The following is a 12,352-nucleotide window of genomic DNA, read 5'->3' as shown; positions in this document are numbered from 1 at the left end:
TGGGTTGTCTGGTGGTTATCAAGATGCACTTTCTGTTTAAAACATTTCCCACATTCTGAGCAAGAAAAAGGCTTCTCCCCTGTGTGAGTTCTCTGATGTCTGATTAAACTTGATTTATTTGTAAAACATTTTCCACATTCTGAACAAGAAAAAGGCTTCTCCCCTGTGTGACTTCTCTGGTGATTAACAAGATTTGTTTTCTGGTTATAACAATTCCCACATTCTGAACAGGAAAAAGGCTTCTCTCCTGTGTGAGTTCTCTGGTGCTTAACCAAATCTGATTTCTGGCTAAAACATTTCCCACATTCTGAACAGGAAAAAGGCTTCTCCCCTGTGTGAGTTCTCTGGTGATTAACCAAAGCTGATTTCTGGATAAAACATTTTCCACATTCTGAACAGGAAAAATGCTTCTCCCCTGTGTGAGTCATCTGATGTCTAATAAAACTTGAATTATCTGTAAAACATTTTCCACATTCTGAACAAAAAAAAGGGCTTCTCTCCTGTGTGAGTTGTCTGATGGTTATCAAGATGCACTTTCTGTTTAAAACATTTCCCACATTCTGAACAGGAAAAAGGCTTCTCCCCTGTGTGAGTTCTCTGATGTCTGATTAAACTTGAATTATCTGTAAAACATTTTCCACATTCTGAACAAGAAATTGGCTTCTTCTGTGTGTGACTTCTCTGGTGATTAACAAGATTTGATTTCTGGTTAAAACATTTCCCACACTTGAAACAAAAAAATCTATTCTCTGCTGTGTGAATGTTTTGATGTTTAAGAAAAGACTTTTCAAGGAAAAAACTATTTCCATATTCTGAACAGAAAAATGACTTCTTTGCTTTAGGAGCAGTTTGTTTTTTAATGCTTATTTTGTGACTTTGATTTTCCCTAGTGTTCGGTAATGAATCAGAAGACAGGACCTGTTTCAAAGTATCAGATGACTGATCTTTGCTGTGAAGGGATGATGGTATATCTGGAGTAATGGCATTCACTTCAATTGTATCCTGTCTGATCTCAAGGTCATCTGATTTAAAAATTGAAGATGTCAGCTGTTCCTCTGATCTCCTGGTACAGTCATCTGCCAAGAAGAAAACCAAGAAAAAAATCAGCCTTACTAACACCAAATCAGATAACAAATGCACTAGCATTTTAGTGTTTCTTGCGTGTACTGGGGTGTCTGTCTATGTGGGGTGCACTTATATAGTGCTAGGCAGCCCTTCTGATCTAATAGTATGGGCAACATCACTAGTCACTCTCCACAAGGAGAAATGTTACCCCTTAGACCTCAGTCCAGAGCCTCTCATCTATCCAAATCAGTTCTCATACTTTGCACTGACGAGGGCCAACAGCCCGAAACTCCGCGTCTGCAAATTGAGATTCTGATTTGGCTTTTATCCTAAGTCATATTGCACGACTCGTTAAAGGGTTGATTGCGACTTGTAAGATTGCTGCTTCCAATAGGTGGCGCTATAGAGTTCAAGTCCTCTTTTTCTCTGAAGAGGCAATTTGCATATTAAATTTCCCATAACAGCATTGCTTGGTGAATAAGCCTCCTTACCTTGACGTGCCAGAGCTGGTATCTCACTCTCTGCAAGGAGAAACATTACCCCTTAGACCTCAGTCCAGAGCCTCTCACCTAGCCAAATCAGTTCTCATACTTTGCACTGACGAGGGCCAACAGCCTGAAACACCATGCCTGCAAATTGAGATTCTGATTTGGCTTTTATCCTAAGTCATATTGCATGACTTGTTAAAGGGTTGATTGTCACTTGAAGGATTGCTGCTTTCAATAGGTGGCGCTATAGAGTCCAAGTCCTCTTTTTCTCGGAAGAGGCAATTTGCATATAGGCTAAGCCAGACACTGTGCATCAAACCTGCCTGTGTGACTGGCGTCCTATGCAAGCTTCATCTGTGTGCATCTTTAATACTAAGTAATCACCCTCTCCATGAATTGGTAGGTTTGTGAGTGGTTGCTCCATAAAGTATTTTGCACCTGTGCTGCCCCCCCACCCCTTTATCATGGGGGTCTGTGGCATCCTGCTAGTGCATCTGTTATATGATTTGGTGTTAGTAAGGCTGTATCTTTTTCTGTGATTTTTGTTATATTTTGCCTTATGTTAGCCGTCATTATTCACCAAGACAATAACAGTTCACATTCTAATAGAAAACCCCATAAGATGAACCAGTGGATCGTGGTGTTCAACTGTTTGTTAATTCTGTCTCCCAAATATGGAATAAAAAGCCACAAAACAATGTTATGTAGGTGAAATAATATCAATAAAAACTTCTACTCATCTCACAAAAAACAAGTCCCCACTCAACGACTGTCAATCTGTCCATCTGTCAATGGAAAAACAGAGGTTTCCACATTATTAGTGGCTCAAAGGCTTTTGAAAAGCAACATGGCTTCCATAACCCAATCCAGCAATATCCGCTCTCCCAAAGTCAGATCTCCCCCTCACTTCTGAGCCTTGCAATGCACCCAAAACACATTTAGCCTCCATGTATTTGGCATTACTACAGTGAGAAGAACCCACTTAATTGATGGTGTGTGTCTCCTGGAACACAATCTGGGCACTATGTGTTGGGTAATGAAACTATATATTTGTTATTTTCACTCACCAACATCCACTGTGTGCTAATTTCCGAAAAGTGCCTGTGGAGTCAATATAGTCACTACTCCTATAGATTATTTCACTGAGGGTTATAATTTCCAAAATGGAGTCACTTTATGGGAATTTGTACTGTTCTGGTTTTCTGCAATTTGGTCACATTAGGGTTTCTGTAAATGGTGTGTCCCATCTCCTCTGGGATCTGCTCCAGCGACGTCAGCTTCTCTCACCAGGAGCCGCCTTATTCATCCTGCAGGTGGCGCTGGTGATGGAGGAGACATCAGAACCAGAAGCTACTGGGAGGTACAGCTTCTGTCCAGCCACTAAGATTAGGGTATCTGGGACCTGTAGTACCATCCAGTCTGGCAGTATGGGTGTGTGTAATGTCCAGCTAGAGTAATCTGCTCCCTGCTTTAGCCAATTGGAAAGCACCGCACCCTGCTAAAGCTCAAAGCATATTGCCGGAAGCTAAAACACAGCCAAATAGGGCAGCAGTGTTTACCTGCCCAGATCTTCAGAACTAAATGCACTACCAGGGTGCAGCAAACCCACATAAAGATGGAGGCTACACAGGTGCAGAATACTGATGAGACAATCACTCACAACCTACCATTTCATGGAGGGGGTGACTGCGTAGTATTTGAATTGCACAAGAAAAGGCTTGTATATGGAGCTGTTCACACTTGGATAATGCACAGTATCTGACTTACAGCCTATTAGTTACGGCCATACTATTAGATTAGGTGGGCTGCCCGGTACTATCCAAGTGCACTCCATGAGAACAGACACAGTTTACAATGCCCGCACTGATGGGCCTGGCTGCACCCTGGGATAAAAAAGTGCAAAAATGCATATATATATAATATATGGATAGTACCGGGCAGCCCGCCTAATCTAATAGTATGGGCGTAACTAATAGGCAGGAAGCCGATACTGTACACTACCCAAGTGTGAACAGCACCCTATACAAACCTTTTTGTGAGTAATTCAAATACTAAGCAGTCACCCCTCCATGAAATGGTAGGTTGTGAGTGATTGTAGGTTGGTTGTGAATGATTGACTCATCAGTATTTTGCACCCGTGTAGCCGCCATCTGTATGTGGGTATACTGCACCCTGGTAGTGCATTTAGTTCTGAACATCTGGGCAGGTAAACATTGCTGCCCTTTTTTGCTGTGTTTTTTCTTAAATATTGGGGGAATTTTAATTCTTCTTAGTGTGGCTTTGCTTTTTGTGCATATTACCAGAAGCTGCCAGATCCAGCCTTGTTCTCCTCTGGTTCAGTCCTCTGTGCTCAGCTCCCGGCTTGTGTATTTGTTTCCTGTTGTGACCTCGGCCCATTTACTGACTACTCTTGTGTGATTTTCTATTTTCATTGACCTCCATGTTGTGACCCGGTTAAGTGACTATTCTTCTTGCCATTTCACTCAATAGAACAGCAGGAAACACTGTGGCCCAAGCCTAGGGGTCTCTGTCTAAGTCCAAATCCATGTAGAGGGGTTAAAGGGTGATGAGCAAGGCAAACCCTGGTGTAGTGCCGGCGTCCCTGCCCTCTGCTAGGCAGGGACGCTGTTCCCCTCACCGCTCTGCTCCGTGCCCGGCGTCCCTCTCCCGCTCTGCTGGCAGCGCGCGCTCCTTCCCGGCCACTGTGCTTAGGGCGCGCGCGCGCGCCCTCCCTCCCTCTTAAAGGGGCCGCGCGCGCCGTCCTAAGGAGTCCCCGGCCAATGGCCGGAGGACTTTACCGTATATAAGGCACCTCCAAAATGGAGGTGCCCGAGCAATGTTGTTTGCACCTGTGTCTCACCTGTGCTTCAGCCCTCAGGTCCCGTTGCCAGTTACCTGCCAGTTACCTGCCAGATTCCTGCCTGATTACTTGCTACCTGCCTGCTAGTCTGAGGTCCGACGGTCTGCCTTACTAATCCTGTCAGTCTGTCTAAGGACCAGCCTGCCCGCTCACCTGGGAGCGCACATCAGCTACCTGCCAGCTTGTCTGAGGTCCGACGGTCTGCCTTACTAATCCTGTCAGTCTGTCTAAGGACCAGCCTGCCCGCTCACCTGGGAGCGCACATCAGCTACCTGCCTGCCTGCCTGAGGTCCGACGGTCTGCCTTCCAACTCCTGTCAGTCTGTCTATGGACCAGCTTGCCCGCTCACCTGGGAGCGCACATCTGCTATCTGCCTGCTAGCCTACCTGGAGGCTCCGCCGTCACGTGCTGTGACCACCTGCCTGTCCAGTGACTCCTGCCCGCTCACCTGGGAGCGCTCTTCTGCTACCTGTCTGTTTGCCTACCCGGAGGCTCTGCCGTCACGTGCTGTGACCACCCGCCTGTCCAGAGACTTCTGCCCGCTCACCTGGGAGCGCTCATCTGTCGCCTGTCCGCTGGTCTTCCTGGAGGCTCCGCCGTCACATGCTGTGACCACCCGTTCATCCAGAGACTCTCGCCTGCTCACCTGGGAGCTCACGTCTATCTTCAGCCGTCACAGGTCGTACCAACCCTATACCTAGAGACTGCCCCGGTCACTTGCCGTGACCTCCAGCCCGTTCACTCAGAGACTGTCCCGTTCACTCAGAGACTGTCCCGTTCACTCAGAGACTGTCCCGTTCACCTGCTGAGACTTCCAGCCCGTCTTCCCTGGTCGCCACCCGCTCCCTTACAAGGACCGCCTCCTTGTATAGTAGCTCAGAGGTTCCGCCTCCCAGACCCGTTACAGTTTGCTCGGGCCATGGAACCCGGTGGCACCCAAGCTCCCTCGCTCTCGGACCTGTGTCATGAACTGTCCCGTCAAAGGTCCCAACAGGAGTCCATCCTGGGTCACCTGCGGAATGTCAATACTCGCCTGGACACTCTGACTACTCCACCAGCAACCTCCGCCAGTGCCATGTCTCGCAATCCGGCAGCTCCGCTGCCCACTAATACCATGGTATCCTACCCTGGACCCCGGCTTTCTGCACCTCCTCGCTTCGGAGGCGACTCCGCCCAGGCTCGGGGCTTCATAAATCAGTGCACCCTGCACTTTGAACTTTTGTCCCACCAGTTTAACTCCGACAGAGCCAAAATTGCATTCATCATGTCCCATCTCACCGGGGAGGCCCTGGCCTGGCTAAATCCTCTATGGGAGAGAGGAGACCCCCTGGTGTCCAACTTGCCTGCTTTTCTCACGGCTTTCCGGAAAGTCTTCGACGAACCCGGACGGAAGACCTCATCCGCATCATCGTTGCTACGCCTCCGTCAGGGAAGTCTCACCGTGGGCCAATATGCCATACGGTTCCGTACCCTTGCCTCGGAGCTGGCCTGGGATAACGACGCTCTGGTTTCCGTCTTCTGGGAGGGTCTGTCCGGCCGTATTAAAGATGAACTTGCCGGTCGGGACATTCCTACCACTCTCGATGACTTAATAACTCTTGCCACCCGGATTGACCTACGGTTCCAGGAGCGTGCCAGAGAGGTCACCCGTGAGAGGAGGTTACCACGTCTAGCTCCTACTTTTCAGAAACCCGTCACTCCTTCTGTCTCTAACCAGGTACACCCTCCTGAGCCTATGCAGGTCGACCAGACCAAGATGGTCAAGACCCGTCAGGCTTACGCCGTGCCGAGGGGACCTGCTTCTACTGTGGCAGTAAGGAGCACCGGATCCGTGCCTGCCCGGAGAGATCGGGAAACGCCTGTGTCTAGGTTCGCTCAGAGAGGTCCACCTAGACAAGAATAAATCCTCTCCATCCCTGCTGTTGTCAGTTTCAATCGTCTACGGGGAGAACCGGTATTTCGAACTAGCCCAACTGGACTCTGGAGCAGCCGGGAATCTTATTTCACAGTCCCTGGTAGAGAAATACCGCATCCCCACCAAACCTCTGGCTGTACCCTTGTCTGTTGCTGCCGTGGATGGGGGGCTCTTACCACGCCCCATCCAACTCATCACCGAATCCATTACTCTACAGGTGGGAATGCTGCATTCTGAAAGTATCTCCTTCCATGTTCTGCCTGGACTCTCTCACGCCCTCTTGCTAGGCCTACCTTGGCTCCAGAAACATGCACCCGTTCTTGACTGGCAGACCGGAGAGGTCCTTCGCTGGGGACAGGGCTGCCATAAGACCTGTCTGGTTCCCGTTCATCCCGTCCGTCCTTCTCCTACCCCAGCTAATCTACCTGGACTTCCGATTCCTTATTGGTCTTATGCTGATGTCTTTAATAAAAAGGAGGCAGAGACACTACCCCCTCATAGACCATACGACTGTCCTATCGACCTGTTACCTGGTACTTCTCCTCCCCGTGGGCGTATTTATCCATTATCCGCTGCTGAGACCCGGTCGATGTCCGAATATATTGAGGAAAATCTGGCCAGGGGATTCATTCGGAAATCTACCTCCCCGGCGGGAGCAGGCTTCTTTTTCGTCAAAAAGAAGGACGGCTCTCTCCGTCCCTGTATAGACTATAGAGGCCTTAACCAGATCACGGTGAAGAATAAGTACCCCCTTCCGCTCATTCCGGAGTTATTTGATCGTCTGAGGGGGGCTAGAATCTTCACCAAACTGGACCTCCGTGGGGCGTACAACCTGGTTCGTATCCGTCAGGGGGATGAATGGAAGACGGCATTCAACACCCGGGACGGCCACTATGAATATCTGGTAATGCCCTTTGGTCTCTGTAACGCTCCTGCCGTCTTTCAAGAGTTGGTCAATGACATCTTCCGGGACCTTCTCTACTCCTGCGTAGTGGTGTACCTGGACGACATCTTGGTCTTCTCTCCGGATCTCCAGACTCACCGGAGGGACGTTCGTCAGGTCCTGCTCAGGCTCAGGCAGAACCATCTCTACGCTAAATATGAGAAGTGCCTCTTTGAGCAGACCTCGCTTCCGTTTCTGGGCTACATTATCTCTCAGACCGGCCTACAAATGGATCCTGAGAAACTGTCTGCCATCGAGAAATGGCCCCGACCAGAGGGGTTGAAGGCTATTCAACGGTTCCTGGGCTTCGCCAACTATTACCGCCTCTTCATCCCGCACTTCTCTTCCCGGACTGCCCCAATTTCCGCACTCACCCGTAAGGGTACTAATCCCAAAGAGTGGCCGCCCGAAGCAGAGGAGGCCTTTCTTTCCCTAAAACAGGCCTTCTCTTCCGCCCCGGTGCTGCATCGCCCGGACGGCAACAAGCAGTTCTTCCTGGAAGTTGACGCCTCCTCCTCTGGAACCGGAGCGGTACTTACTCAAAAATCATCTTCCGGGAGAATGGTAACTTGTGGCTTCTTCTCCAAACTCTTCTCCTCTTCAGAGCGCAACTATTCCATAGGAGACCGAGAGTTATTGGCCATCAAGCTGGCGTTGGAGGAGTGGCGTTACCTACTCGAGGGGGCTCTTCATCCGGTAATAATTTACACTGACCACAAGAACTTGGCTTACCTCCAGCATGCCCAGAGACTTAACCCGCGCCAAGCCCGGTGGTCCTTGTTTTTTGCTCGTTTTGATTTTGTTCTTCATTTTCGCCCGGCTGACAAAAACGTCAAAGCAGACGCCTTGTCCCGATCCTTTCTGGTGTCCGATCTCGAGGAAGAACCTAAACATATCATCGATCCTGCCAGAGTAATGCAGGTGGCTCCCGTGAGTCTGAATCGTCTCCCTCCCGGTAAGACGTTTGTTTCAGTACCTGATCGGGAGAAGATCCTACACTGGGGCCATTCGTCTAAACTAGCTGGCCACGCCGGTCAGAAAAAGACCCTCCAGCTTATTGCCCGGCACTATTGGTGGCCTACCCTGCACAAGGACATAATAGACTTTGTTTCTGCCTGTGTGTCCTGCGCCCGCAACAAAGTCCCGAGACATCTACCAGCCGGACGTCTCCTTCCGCTTCCTGTACCTGCTGCCCCCTGGCAGCATATAGCAATGGACTTTATAACTGATCTCCCCGTCTCTGCCGGTTGTACGGTCATTTGGGTGGTCGCTGACCGCTTTTCCAAGATGGCTCACTTTATTCCCCTGCCAGGACTTCCGTCTGCACCCGAGCTGGCTAAAGACTTTATCCGCCACATCTTCCGTCTTCATGGCCTGCCCCTCCACATCGTGTCGGATCGTGGGGTACAGTTCACCTCACGTTTCTGGAGAGCCACTTGTAAACTACTAGACGTCACCCTGGACTTCTCTTCCGCTTACCACCCACAGTCCAATGGTCAAGTGGAGCGGATCAATCAGAACCTGACCAGTTACCTCCGGCACTTCGTTAATGCCCACCATTCTGACTGGGTGGATCTCCTACCATGGGCCGAGTTCTCTTATAATAATCACGAGAGCGAATCCTCCTCCAAATCCCCGTTTTTTGTAGTCTTTGGTCAGCATCCTCGGATTCCTTTTCCTGTCTCCACCTCTGTGGACAACCCGGCTGCGGAATCTCTCGTTAGCAAATTTTCCTCCATATGGGAGAGTACCCGGTCCGCACTCCTTCTGTCATCCGAGCGTATGAAAAGACACGCTGACAAAAAACGCCTGGATCCTCCACAATTTCGTCCAGGAGATAAAGTCTGGCTCTCATCTAAATATGTTCGACTCAAGATACCTTCTTACAAGTTAGGGCCTCGGTTCATCGGCCCTCTGGAGGTCATCAGTCAGATCAACCCGGTGGCCTATAAATTGAAACTCCCGGCCAACTTACGGATCCCCAACTCCTTCCATGTATCTCTCCTCAAACCCGTGGTGCTTAACTCTTTTTCCAAGTCTACAGGTACGCCTCCTGCTCCGGTTTCTGCTGAGGACGAGTTTGAGGTAGAGAGCATTCTTGCCACCAAAAGGGTAAGAGGAAAGACCTTTTTTCTGGTAGATTGGAAGGGGTTTGGTCCTGAGGAGAGAACGTGGGAGCCCCGGGAGAACATCCATGCCCCTCTCATCCTAGCTAAATTTCTATCTGGCCTAAAAAAGGGGGGGCCTAAAGGGGGGGGTACTGTAGTGCCGGCGTCCCTGCCCTCTGCTAGGCAGGGACGCTGTTCCCCTCACCGCTCTGCTCCGTGCCCGGCGTCCTTCTCCCGCTCTGCTGGCAGCGCGCGCTCCTTCCCGGCCACTGTGCTTAGGGCGCGCGCGCCGTCCTAAGGAGTCCCCGGCCAATGGCCGGAGGACTTTACCGTATATAAGGCACCTCCTCCAAAATGGAGGTGCCCGAGCAATGTTGTTTGCACCTGTGTCTCACCTGTGCTTCAGCCCTCAGGTCCCGTTGCCAGTTACCTGCCAGTTACCTGCCAGATTCCTGCCTGATTACTTGCTACCTGCCTGCTAGTCTGAGGTCCGACGGTCTGCCTTACTAATCCTGTCAGTCTGTCTAAGGACCAGCCTGCCCGCTCACCTGGGAGCGCACATCAGCTACCTGCCAGCTTGTCTGAGGTCCGACGGTCTGCCTTACTAATCCTGTCAGTCTGTCTAAGGACCAGCCTGCCCGCTCACCTGGGAGCGCACATCAGCTACCTGCCTGCCTGCCTGCCTGCCTGAGGTCCGACGGTCTGCCTTCCAACTCCTGTCAGTCTGTCTATGGACCAGCTTGCCCGCTCACCTGGGAGCGCACATCTGCTATCTGCCTGCTAGCCTACCTGGAGGCTCCGCCGTCACGTGCTGTGACCACCTGCCTGTCCAGTGACTCCTGCCCGCTCACCTGGGAGCGCTCTTCTGCTACCTGTCTGTTTGCCTACCCGGAGGCTCTGCCGTCACGTGCTGTGACCACCCGCCTGTCCAGAGACTTCTGCCCGCTCACCTGGGAGCGCTCATCTGTCGCCTGTCCGCTGGTCTTCCTGGAGGCTCCGCCGTCACATGCTGTGACCACCCGTTCATCCAGAGACTCTCGCCTGCTCACCTGGGAGCTCACGTCTATCTTCAGCCGCCACAGGTCGTACCAACCCTATACCTAGAGACTGCCCCGGTCACTTGCCGTGACCTCCAGCCCGTTCACTCAGAGACTGTCCCGTTCACTCAGAGACTGTCCCGTTCACCTGCTGAGACTTCCAGCCCGTCTTCCCTGGTCGCCACCCGCTCCCTTACAAGGACCGCCTCCTTGTATAGTAGCTCAGAGGTTCCGCCTCCCAGACCCGTTACACCTGGGATCTGGAAAATGGAGTAGATGACGCCAAGCCTGTTTGTGGTAGCCATCTTTTGCGCTGCCAGGTGACCATGAACAGTGTCCCCAATACATTGTGTCTGCAAACTATTCGAGCAAGATCTGTATTCAAATAGCTAAATGTCGCTCCTTCCCTTCTTAACCTGCCATGTGCCCAGACAGTAGTGTGCAACCGTATATAGGGGATTGTCGGATTCAAGAGAAGTTGGAAAATAATTTGTAAGGTCCATTTGTTTCCTATTATTCTTTGTGAAGAATTCCAAAGTTATCACCAGATAAAGTGACACACGTCAGATTTGAAAAATGGGCCCAGATAGGAACACAAAACTGGCTGCAGGAAGGGGTTAAATCAGACTATTTTGGGCACTAACTACTATAGTCAAAACTGTGACTATAGACAATAACACATCTACTGAAATGATCAAACTCAACAGTCTCCATCAGTAAGTAGTGAGTAATTAGTGGTGAAACCTCTCTGGGGTAATTAGAGTATGGAGCTCGGTGGCTCTTGGCAATCTAAACTAAGGGACAATCTAAGGGACAATATTTTCTGTCAGATGAATTTCAAGAAGAAATATTAGACACTCAAAGAGAACTTTTTATAATAGTGCAGAGCTGAGGCGTCTTAAATTTAGCTTAGAGATATATCATGGCACAGGTGTAATGTTTTTTTGTTTAGTTTGTCACAATCCTGTTTGAAGTTAGTTTTAAAAAAAATTGAAAAGTCAGGATAAAGGGAAACTCTGCTGTTATTGTACAGAAATTCACACTTGGCCTCACTGCAAATTTAATGTTGTCGATCATAAAAGTGAAGCTTGGCCAGAAAGACTGGACCTGGTCTTGTAGGGACCATATGAGCACATTCAGCAGCACAGAAGGGAGAGAAGGTGGATTCATCCAATAAGATATCAGGGTTCTAGGAAGCCAACACCATCATTACCCTCCGCTTTCTCTTAGAGGCCCATCATGATATTTTTCTTCAAGTGATTTTCTAACTTGTCATCAGGTAACGGTCAGCATCTTCTAATCTCAGGAGGTAGGTGGATCCTCCAGGTTGTAAATTCTATAGAAAAGGGCTTTCAGTGCCCAAAATCATCTGAACAGTTTTGGGTGGAGGAGAATGTTGTGGTCTAGAGGCAAAATGGTGATCACACGATTGTGATACAGCCGGACTACACCACCGATAAAGCAGCCACAGCCGGTGACTAAGAAGAATCTGTGACTTCTCTGCATTTAGTGTTTACTAGTGATGAGCGAGTACCGTAATATTCGTAATCGCTATACTCGCTATATATATAGTACTTTGTAATAATTGCGTATTCGTTCAGAATAGCGAGTACAATGTAAGTCAATGGGAAATGCGAGTAATTTTCTGCTGGACCCTACAAAGGGGCCTGAGGAAAAGATGATGGGAAAGTGAAATGGATGGGAAAGTGATGAAACAGAATGGGAAGAGCCTGGAGAATGTGCCTGCATGCATTTCTGACTCACATATGGTTTCTGGGAATAATTTTGTCGCAGTGTTACGCCACTTTTACAGACACACAAGAACAACTACCAAACTTAACCTAAATTGCATTTAACAGGCCAAAAAGGTTAAGAAACAGTTTTTCCTGCACAATCACTTGTATATAAGGCTAAATAAATCAGAGAAACCAAAAAA

General features: G+C 49.5%; 1 protein-coding gene across 1 annotated transcript in view; it reads right to left on the bottom strand.

The window, feature by feature from the left end:
- Positions 1-313: 313 nt before the first annotated feature.
- The window catches only part of LOC141230952 (uncharacterized), a 38,697-nt gene continuing 26,658 nt past the window's right edge, over positions 314-12,352 (bottom strand). The window contains exon 12 of the mRNA XM_073667653.1: positions 314-1,076. Coding sequence (XP_073523754.1) covers positions 451-1,076 — 626 coding nt within the window. The 3' untranslated portion in view covers positions 314-450. The remainder of the gene's footprint in view (positions 1,077-12,352) is intronic.

This window comes from Phyllobates terribilis, unplaced genomic scaffold (assembly GCF_046119375.1).
Source record: "Phyllobates terribilis strain yellow unplaced genomic scaffold, ASM4611937v1 Scaffold_500__1_contigs__length_1315687, whole genome shotgun sequence".
In the NCBI taxonomy this organism is placed as follows: Eukaryota; Metazoa; Chordata; class Amphibia; order Anura; family Dendrobatidae; genus Phyllobates; species Phyllobates terribilis.
The sequence above is the reverse complement of the archived record's forward strand: the minus strand, read 5'-3'. Positions and strand labels throughout refer to the sequence as shown.